This window comes from Brassica oleracea, chromosome C7, assembly GCF_000695525.1.
Source record: "Brassica oleracea var. oleracea cultivar TO1000 chromosome C7, BOL, whole genome shotgun sequence".
NCBI classification, from domain to species: domain Eukaryota; kingdom Viridiplantae; phylum Streptophyta; class Magnoliopsida; order Brassicales; family Brassicaceae; genus Brassica; species Brassica oleracea.
In genome coordinates this window covers 22572279-22583357 of record NC_027754.1, presented here as the reverse complement: position 1 = coordinate 22583357, position 11079 = coordinate 22572279, and the positions used below count along the sequence as shown (strand labels likewise).

The 11079-nt window shown below is 39.1% G+C and overlaps 2 protein-coding genes across 2 annotated transcripts; both read left to right on the top strand.

The window, feature by feature from the left end:
* The first annotated feature begins 5830 nt into the window (after positions 1-5830).
* Positions 5831-7443, top strand: LOC106303675 (high mobility group B protein 3-like). Its single transcript, XM_013739975.1, has 8 exons — positions 5831-6001; positions 6132-6180; positions 6280-6375; positions 6491-6548; positions 6658-6702; positions 6783-6863; positions 6960-7049; positions 7194-7443. Exons 2-8 carry the CDS (start codon positions 6140-6142, stop codon positions 7206-7208), a joined length of 426 nt encoding a protein of 141 aa, XP_013595429.1. The 5' UTR covers positions 5831-6001; positions 6132-6139; the 3' UTR covers positions 7209-7443.
* A 753-nt stretch (positions 7444-8196) lies between these two features.
* Positions 8197-9434, top strand: LOC106305349 (WUSCHEL-related homeobox 14-like). The gene is made up of 3 exons (XM_013741729.1): positions 8197-8367; positions 8829-9215; positions 9356-9434. The coding sequence occupies exons 1-3, from the start codon at positions 8211-8213 to the stop codon at positions 9397-9399; spliced, it is 588 nt and encodes a 195-aa protein (XP_013597183.1). The 5' UTR covers positions 8197-8210; the 3' UTR covers positions 9400-9434.
* The last annotated feature ends 1645 nt before the right edge of the window (positions 9435-11079 follow it).

Below are 11079 nucleotides of genomic sequence, written 5' to 3'. Positions count from 1 at the left end.
GATCTTTCACCTAAAAGTTCTTTTGTGATTAGATAGAAAACAAGATAAGATCCTACAATTAGGTCTGAAGGACCTTTATAGTAGCTTAAAGTCGAACCTGGTTTAACCCAACAAACCTGGGTTAACCAAAACACAAATTGGTAATTATCTGGTCAAACACGAAATATGTTGACTTTCTTGACTCGCAGCGGCCACATGAAACCGCTCCACCTAGCCGCTGGGGCACTCGCAGCGGCTTCTTCACTTCCTTGCATCACACCGCTGCGACAAGTACAAATGCGGCAGGGGATGAGCTATTTTTCAAGCGGCTTCGGTTCACCGCTGCGTTAGACCGCTCCCATACTTCTCTCCATTTCTCGAGTCTTCATCTCTCGAGCGTCTCCAGCGGCTCCAGGACACCGCTGCACAAGGCCGCTGCCACACTTTGTCTCCGTTTCTTGCAGCGGCTTCTCGATGGGCCAAAAGGCCGCTGGGACGTCACGAGGCTGCTAGGACACTTAACCTCTGCGTCTCTTCTTCGAGAATCACCAATTTTGCTTCCAAACCATCTCTAGATGCTCCAAAGTCACCATTTGAAATCTCCATCACCTAATAAGGACATATGTAATGCAATGCAACCTAAACATATCTAAATGCTATCCTAAATGATCAACATGTGCAAGAATGAATGGTTAAAACAATGCAAATTGAGAAGATGTCAATCGACCGTAAGTCAGTCATCGTCTCCGGATCTTGTACTTTTGGTATGAGGCAGATAAAGGTGAAGTTCCAATCCACTGGCATCCTTCTTCTTTCAAAAAATCTCTTCACTTCAAAGGACACTCTGGGGCCAATTTCTCCCCAATATTGTTGAAAGAAGAGGCCCGACATCCCATCTGGGCCAGGAGCACTCGAAGATTTTATGCCAAAAACTGCATCTCTGATCTCTTCATCTGTAACAGCAGCCAATAACCTCTGATTCATCGAATCTGTCACTCTTGGTCTCATACTCTGAAACACAGGTTGGTAGCTAGGGGGGTTAGAAGATTTGAAGAGCTCCTTAAAATAATCCAAAGCCACCTGAGCCTTAGATTCTTCTGACCAATGCTCCAACCCACTGCCATCCTTTAATTTGATGAGCTTCCTTTTCTCTCTGTTGGCTTTAACCGTTTCATGGAAGAAATTAGAGTTGCGATCCCCATACTTCAGCCATTTTTCCATACTCTTCTGCTGCCAAAAGAGCTCTTCTTCCTTATAGGCTCTACACAGCTCCTTAATCACTCTGATAGCATGCCAACAGGGGTAATTTCTTGATTGGAACCACTCCAATCGATCTTCCAAAATATGAATCATGTCTTTGGCATTGAAGTCCTTCTCTTTCTTCCACACACTCAAAGCACCTCTACAATCACGCAATCGTTTTGCCACACAACGATTATCGGATCCCCTCTCTGTTCCCCTCCAGGCTTCAATGATTTTTTCCTTAACCCCCGGCTGGAACAAGAATTTTTTGTCATACCTGAACTGACCCCTGTTTTTTGACTGTGACGCTTGCATCATTAACAAGACAGGTCTGTGGTCAGACCCACGTTTGGCCAAAAATCTCTGATTAGACCCCGGGAATACTCTCAGCCACTCCCTGTTACCAAAAGCTCTGTCCCAACAACTCTGAATCCACTTTTTTCACCTTTGACCAGCCCAAGTAAACCTGATCCCCGATGACTCCAGCTCTTCCATTCCACATACAGACAACATATCCCCAAAAGGTTTGAACTATTCTTCTGATCTCATAGGTCCTCCAATCTTTTCATCATTATTGAGGATCTCGTTAAAATCCCCAAGCATACACCACTTTTCTCTTCTATTGACTCCAATCCTTGAGATTCTCTCCCATACTATATTCTTCCCTTCAGAACTGGGTTCTCCATATATACAAGAAAGATAAAAAGTGACTTCTCCAAACTGAACCTGCATGTCAATGAGATTCTTATCCGCAAATTTGAAGTCCAACTTGATCTCGTTTTTCCAAAATACTGCCAAGCCACCACTCAAGCCTCTAGGCTCCACCGTAAACACCCTATCATAACCTAACCACTGCTGTAAATCCACCAAAATATCCCTGCACTTCTTAGTCTCCATCAAGAACATGATCTCCGGAAGATACGTACGCCGAATCTCCCTGAGTCTCTGGATTGTCAGGTCTTGAGTACGCCCCAAGCCCTGGCAATTCCAGCTGAAAATGCTCATTTAAGCGTTGGACGATCCCTCCCTTGGGATCACCTTTGGGGTTTTAGACTTCGCCGAAACTAGAAGTTCCCCAACTTCAGTCTGTACCTTTCTCTTTTTGCTCCCCACAACACTCTTATATGCTGATTTGTCCCACATCACCCCCTCAGTCTTATCAGCCAACAACAAAGGTCTAGGCTTTCTCCTTGATTTTGGGGGCCGTCTTCGCTGGTACACTTTCTTCTTGGTCCCGGTCGAAGCACAAGGTTCCAAGAAACCAGTGCTAAATACCATTGAACCTTCAGAAGTGGCCATAAAATTATAGCCAACATACACCTCATCACTTAACGTCCTAGCCATATTCCCAGCGTTCCACTGCCCTGCTGAACCAACTCTGATTGCAGATGCCATCAATTTCTCTGACTGCAACCTGCCCTCTTTCGGTTTCTGAAGCTCCTCATAGCTGTAAACCACTCCTTTTCCTTTATTAAAATCTTGAGATATAACAGGAGGAGCCTCGAGTCTTAGAACAGTACGCTGCAACATAGGATCTTGCTCCACCGCTGTTACCGAGCTTCTCACTCTTTCTTCCCTAACAATCCGATCCTCATCTGTTGCCAGCATCATGTACTGTCTCATCTCATCCAGAACTTCTTTAACAATTTTCGGCTTCCCTGTCACCGCACTAGTCCCCACCTGATCTTCAGTGAGAACCCCATAGAGAGGATCGTCTTCATGTAATACAACCTTTTTTAGTTTTAGAGATCGCTTGACGCCTCGCAAAAGCTTCATCTTTTCTTCTCTTCACAACCAAGGGACATATACTTTGCTCATGGTCAAGCCTGAAGAAGGTGAAACACCTCTTCTGGATCCTTTCATAGTTGTAGTGGATGGTCACCGGTTTAGCTCCTTTGATGTTTATGACTCTAGATGTCTTCAATGAGTTTGCCACATTGAACTTAACTAGAACCCTCTCGTAAGGTTGTGTTTGAGGCTTTGTGGGGTCGAAGATAAACTCCTTCACTTCTCCAACCAAGTCACCAAGCGCCATAATAGCTTCCTTTGTGTAATAGTTTATCGGGATGTTGCTTATACGAACCCACAAAGAAATAAACTGCAGATAATCATCCGGTGGCTCTTCCACCCACCTCTCAATCGCCAAAGCCCACTCATTAAACGTATGGACCCCTTTCTCCAAAACATCGAGCAGGTCATGTTCATGGTCGAAGAAGAACTGAAACCGCTCCTGAGACAGAGCCACTCCTCGACATTTGCCTTCCTTTGACCACTTTCTGGGCATTCTCCAGATCAGAGTAGACATCTTCTGACACTCTGGATTTAACATTCTACCCACCAAACTTAGCTTATTCTTCTCATTCGAACAAAACCCCGGCAGATCCGGCATGTCAAACGGTTTATCTTCTTCCTCCAAAGACAGAGCCATCAAAGCTCTATCCATTGCAGCCGACATAGCTATAGACGGGTCTCACACTGTCAAGCTCTCTTAATCCCAGAGATTTCACCGGTTAGAAACCAAAACGAACACTGAACCCAATCTCAACCCTAGATCTTATCCTTTTCTCTGTTTGAAATAAGCTGAAAAGTACCACAAAGTGGTTGAAATGATGAAAGAAACCGTGTTTTTCTTGCTTTTTTCGGGCTCCACACTCCACTATCTTATTTCAGCTTGAGAGAGAAAACGAATGCCCATTCTAGGGACGCTTGTATTTAGTTCCCAAGGCCAATTTAGGACTAGGTTTAAAAGGTAAGGAGTTTTGATAGAGTTGAACACTATTAGATAAATATTTTTTTTGTTTTTTTTTAAACAACAATGATTTGGTTAGAGTTAATACTTTTTTTTTGTTGAACACTGTTAGAGTTAATACTTCAAAAATGAGTTTTCCTTACAAAAGTGTACAATTGATTTTTTCGCCAAAATCATTAAAAACAAGGTATTTCGTCAAAAGTGAAAAAGAGTCTTTCTACCAAATCGAGTTTTTTTGCCAAATCGTTTTTTTTCCGCCAAATAGAGTTTTCCACCAAAACGAGTTTTTTCACCAAACCTCAACTGTGAAATTTTCCGTTAAAACCACAAAACCAAGTTTTCTTGCCAAAACCATAAAATTGAATTTTCTCGCTAAAATGGTAAAATCGAGTTTTTCCGTCAAAATGAGATTTTCTGCCAAAACCACAAAAAATAAGATTTCTCGCTTTTCCGTCCAAAACCATAAAATTGAGTTTTCATGCCAAAACAAGATTTTCCACTAAAACCGTAAAACGAGATTTTTCTCCAAAATCGTAACATTGAGTTATCCCGTTAAAACCGTAAATTTGAGTTTTTCTGGCAAAATAAAAATTTCCGCCTAAACCGTAAAAATGAGATTTTCCGCCAGAAAAGTAAAATCGAGATTTTCCGCCAAAATGGCAAAAATGAGATTTTCCTGAGAAAATCGTAAAATCGAGTTTTCCCGCCAAAACTGTAAAATCAAATTTTCCCGCCAAAACTACAAAATGATTTTTCTTTCCAAAATCACTAAATCGAGTTTTTCCATCATAACCGTAAAAACGAGTTTTCTTGCCAAAACAACAAAATCGAGTATTATGTTTTTTCGCCATCATCACAATTTTTTAGATTAAGAACAAGGAATATTTTATGCAAAAACCATTTTCTTTGATTTATGTTAATATATGAAATAATATGTATTTTGTAAGAGATTATACAAAATGTATTCATATAGAAAAAAAAGATAAGGGGTTTAAAAAGGATTCATTACATATTTTAATGGGTTCTAGAAGAGTTAGGATTTAGGGATGAGCTTAAATTATATCTTTTTGTTGCTTCTCTGCACCCTGATGAATGTTGTGCTACTATTTATATTCCCCCCGTTTAATCCCCACTTTTTATTTGGACTTCTCACCTGTCATAATGCAATGTTCTTATTTTCCTAGACGGGTCTCACACTGTCAAGCTCTCTTAATCCCAGAGATTTCACCGGTTAGAAACCAAAACGAACACTGAACCCAATCTCAACCCTAGATCTTATCCTTTTCTCTGTTTGAAATAAGCTGAAAAGTACCACAAAGTGGTTGAAATGATGAAAGAAACCGTGTTTTTCTTGCTTTTTTCGGGCTCCACACTCCACTATCTTATTTCAGCTTGAGAGAGAAACGAAAGCCCATTCTAGGGACGCTTGTAAAAAAAGTGTTTAATGGATAATCATCTTCTATATTATCTTTATTTTACATCATTGTGTATGCAACTCTGTAAATGGTTATTAGGGTGAGATCTATAATCATGGATTATACTGATGTTTGATCTATATCATTTGTCAATACCATCATGTTTAATATGGGGTTTCTGGCCTTTAAGCAAGGTGTTCATAAAAGTGTAATTAATACATAATCATGTGAATGTGAATATTCGAATTTTATTCTGCCATTTTATTCCGTATAAAGGCTAGGATAACTACAATTTGGGTTTCTTTAAAGCGTGAGAAGATGACCCAATGAGGAGAAACCAATGGGATCAATGAGATGGCAGAGTATATATTAGAAATCCCGCCTAAACCCCTCGGATATTTATTTTTAATGGATTTGATTTCGTGCGAAATTGAATTTCAACATATATATAATTTTTTGGGGGCACAAGATATTTACAACACCCCACTAACCCTTCTCTCTCCCTTCCTTATTATTACCCTCTCTCGCTCGAATCACAAACACGTAGTTATTCCCTTTTTACTCCTCTCCTCTCCTCTCTCCCCCTAATTTCAAACCCTAGCAGATCCTCGTCAAGGTAATTTCCTCATGTTATTATCTCGATTCCCTCTCGATTTTGTGCATATCGATCTCTGTTTGGTGTTTAATTGCTAGATTTCGATTGCGTTTCCTCTTTGTTCGCTGATCTAGTGATTTTTCACCTGCAGAATCGGCCATGAAAGGAGGTAATTCGAAGTCTGACTCCAGAAACTCCAAGTAAGCCTCAGCTACATACATCGATTCTTCCTTGTTTTTGAGATCGTATTCGTATATCCTTGAATCGTTTAATTAATTGATAATCTTCGTCGTTGTTAGGCTCTCTGTGAACAAGAAGCCTACGAAGGCGAGCAAAGCTGCTGCTAAAGATCCTAACAAACCTAAGAGGCCGGCCAGTGCTTTCTTCGTCTTCATGTAAATAAATCATCCTCTCTCAACCTTAGTTTGCTAATCATCGAGTCAGAATCATTTTAATCGATTTGATTTACGATGTGTGTTAATACTGTTTCGGGCTTTGTTATCTGTAAAGGGAGGACTTCCGTCAGACTTACAAGAAGGAACACCCCAGCAACAAATCTGTCGCTGCTGTGAGTGTTATCTTCTTTGCGTTGCTTTGGATTTGGATTTGGATTTGATGTGTTGTGTTGTACCATAGGATAGCTATGTACTGATTATGAACTTGAATGGTTTTTACAGGTTGGAAAAGCTGGTGGAGAGAAGTGGAAATCACTGTCTGACTCTGTGCGTTTTCTATTCTATAGCTGCTTATAGTTGTCTATGCTTGAGTATTTCTTGACCTTTGAGTTGTACAATGCTTGTAGGAGAAAGCTCCCTACGTAGCCAAGGCTGATAAGCGCAAGGTTGAGTATGAGAAGACCATGAAGGCCTACAACAAAAAGCTGGTAAAGTTTTTAGTATACAACATAAACTAGTCTTTTAGTCAGGAGAGCATATTCTTTGTTATTCAAAAGGATTGACAAATGTGTTGGTGTTTTCAGGAGGAAGGTCCAAAGGAGGACGAGGAATCTGACGACAAGTCAGTGTCTGAGGTTAGTGAAGAGGAGGATGCGGATGATAGGAGTGATGAGGTTCCTTCCTTGATTCTTTTAACTTGTTTGTATATGACTCTGGCTAGGTGCTTAGTTAGTTTATCTGTATCACTTTCTTGATTTGGTTGCTTCTTTAGTTTATTTGCATCACCTATCCTACTACTAACTCTGTTTTGTGTGTAGGAGGAAGACGATTGACTGAGAAGTTGAAGTTGGTAGCATTATATAAGGACCTCTGCAAGGATCTCTCTGATGCCTTTTTTTTTTTTTTTTTTAATCTTCTTTTCCCTTGCAATGTTAACGAGGCTGGTTAAAATTAAAATGGGGGGGTTTTCTGCTTTTATATTTACTGCTGTTTCTATTTAGTAAGCTACCACTATCTCCCACTGACTCTGATTCTACGGGTAATGGAAAAAAATGTTTTAGATGGTGATCTTGATATTTGCAGCTCTACATTTTATGGCTGCTCTATGTTTGTTATGATCGTAGATTCTTAACGCTCTTTTGAACCTCCGTCAAATGTTGATATGATTGCTTATTAGAGTTTGATTTCTAGTGTTAGTCTAATGAATTAACAATACAATCCAGACTTCATATGCCACAACAGTAAATAATATCCTTTCGTAATCGTTTCATCACGCTCTTGATTGAATTAATTACAGCGGCTTACAAACTGGTCTGAATGCCTTCTCTCAAAGGTCAACGCCATGATGAGCGTCTGTGGTGTCTTATAAGTGAGGGCCGTGGCGTGTGGTGTCATATTACCTGGTTATTTAACCACTAAGATTTAAGACTTTAGTTATTTCTGGTTGATATATATTAATTTAACCCGTAAACTCGATGAAAGTATTGAAATTCTAACACTAAACTGTCAACACAGCTGACTCTAACCGATCCTTTAGTTATTATGATCTTCGTTTTCACCCCTTTTAGCATCTAATATTATAATCTAGAATCGGATCGATGTTTACACGATCATGTAATTTGAATTTAATATTATGATCAATTATAATGCAACTGTATCTCGGAATAACCTCTACTAAACTCTTAACTGAGATCAATCAAATGGGATAAATTGATCTTTAGTCTACACTCTAGAGCTCTTTCCTAAATAAAGTAAAAAGGATGTATAAATTATTTTCTCATATTGTTTTCTTCGTATAACAAAGGAATTGGAGAAAGCGAAGTGGGGAAAGAGAGATGGATGGAGGGAGCCAAAACGGTGCTTATGATGGTAGAGTTATGACGGAGGAGCAAATGGAGATTCTCAGTAAGCAGATCGCCATTTACGCCGCCATTTGTAGGCAGCTCGTTTCCCTCCACGAGTCTCTCTCTTCTAAACTTCCCCTCTCATCAGGTACTACGTGAAAACATCGTGACCAAACTTACCGAGATGTTAATAACTTTCGGTTAAGAAGGCGAAAACTGCGTCTGCATTTGTAATACGTTTACGTCATACGAAATCAAAACGCTTTTCTCAATGTCCACTGCAACCTTAACTCAAGGTTGAACGTGTGTCCTTTAGTTTAGGCATTAATAGACGTTAGTTTCTTTAAATTATATTTACCTTCCTAACGTAAAACATATAGATCATCAATATTGTTTATTATATATCCACATATTAGTATCTATATTTCAAAAAGAGGATTAACATTTTTATACGTTTTAACCAATATTTTCTATTTGATTTGGGTATAATCGCCGCAAGAGCGGTCTAGTGGCTAACCGTACGGTTAGGATAATACATATTTGTACCCCGAAGAAACTTATAGCTCACATTAATGTATTTTATGACAATGATTTGAGGAAATACACTAGGAGTGGATCCAACCGGAGGTGGATACTTTGATTCGATGGGGGCTTCGCCAAGCACTTATAAAATATCTCATCGGCATCGTTGGACTCCGACATCGATGCAACTTCAGATTCTCGAAAGCATTTACGAGGAAGGAAGCGGAACACCAAAACCACAGAGGATTGAAGAGATCACGTTGGAGCTGTCTCAACACGGACAGGTCATGGACAAAAATGTATACAACTGGTTTCAAAACCGACGAGCTCGGTCCAAACGAAAGCAGCCTCAGGCTATGACAACGACGACTGTTCAGACCGTTGATGCGGTGGCGGCAACAGAGGAGAGGAGTTATGGAGATTCTGGAGGGTTTGTGTCTTATGATCATATCCTCTTTCCGAGTACTGACTTTGGTAAAATCTTAAAATATAATTTGAGCTTTTCCCGTATGATTTTAATTATGCATTTGGCTACTTGCATCATTTTTTTTTTGGATTTTGGGAATTTTTTTAAAATAGTATATATCGTAATGAAACACATTCTGTGGTTTCAGGGATTGAGCATTTGTTAGATGGAGGAATATTTCGGGAGAGATAAATTCGTATTAGACAAAAAAAATTAGAGCTTCTAGTCTCTTCTCTCTGTTTTCATCAAACTAAAGCAATATTTGGTTGTATTAATAAAGGATGTTTACGTGTGTGAGACCTTTAACAAGTTTATTTATTGTAGACTTTGTCTTTTTGAATACATGTTTTCCATATGATTTGGATTTTTATACTGTAAAATACGCAGAGTTGTACATAATATGTATTCTTACAGTGGAGTATTTTGAGATAATTTGAGTTTTTATTCGCGTTTGCGCTTTGCGGTTTGTTTATTTGGCTAGGATATTAGGACGGGGCATATATATATATATATAGAAGGAAAGTAACGAGATGCATGGACATGTGATGTTCTCCTCGAGCATGGTGCTTAACTCTCTGAGTTTTGTTTTAATCAAAAGACTTCTATTTTATAAACACTTACGTCTAGATGGACAAAGATCGAAAACTTTAAAAAACCTGAACTTAAATCCTGAATGAAACAAGTTTTCTGGGTATTACAATACCTTATTATATAAAGCTTTTAACATAAATTTTGGGCTCCTTCTCGGTAGGGTATTACAATATCTTATTATATAAAGCAATTAACTGTTATAAACGTGCATGAATCAAATGTCAAAAATGATAGCACCGAAATATATATCATGTAGAGTCCACTGTCACTATGCATGTATAGTAATTTTACTTTTTTTTATTTTTATATAAACGATCGTTTCGATCGTTTTTTAACACACCATCCCTTCTCCTTTTAATAACACATTTTCTTTTGTTATCAGTGTTATCTTCTCTCTACGGGTATAAAATTTTGCCTTATTTAAATTCCTACGATACCATAAAATTCCGGTTCTTTTTATAACACGTTATCAGCATGATCACTCTGCCATTCGAAATACAAATGGCAAACATCGAGAAACTCCAGTTCCCGGCCCTGAAAATAACTGGCAAAAATTACGTCGGGTGGATCACAAACGTGAAACCATATCTGGTGATGAAAAAGATAACCGAAACAATTGTAATTGGTAACAAATCACCACCCGAGCATATAGCCGAAGCGATAATCTTCCTGAAGAAGCATTTAGATGAAAATCTAACGCACGACTATGCAAATGTCGAGGACCCAGCTGAACTGTGACAAATTTTAAAAGAAAAGTTTGATAACCAGAGACAAATCAATCTCCCTCACGCTCTAGAAGAGTGGAAAAATCTGAGGTTTCAAGATTTTCAAAAGGTTGAGGATTACAATTCCGCTGTCTTGAGGATAGTTGCACTCCTGAAGTATTGTGGTAATCCTGTCTCTGAGGTAGAAATGATGAATAAAATATATAACACTTTCCACAAACAGCTTCACTTCTTGCCCAAAATTTACAGAAAATGCGGGTACACGAGATTTTCTGAATTGATGGTTGCGCTCATGTTAGCTGAAAAAAACAATGAGCTCTTAATCAAAAACCACAATTCCCGGCCTACGGGAGCCTCAAAGCATTTTCTGAAGTGAATGCTACGGCGATAGAAAATCCGGAAAGGAGAAACCAGACCAATCGAGGTCATGGTCGCCGTTTCAACAACAAACGTGGAAAAACTTACAATCCCAAATGGAGGGGATCTAATAAGTGGGTTAGACCCGGGCAAGTTTCCAAGGGTAAAGAAACTCAAGAGGATACCACCCAGAAGCGTG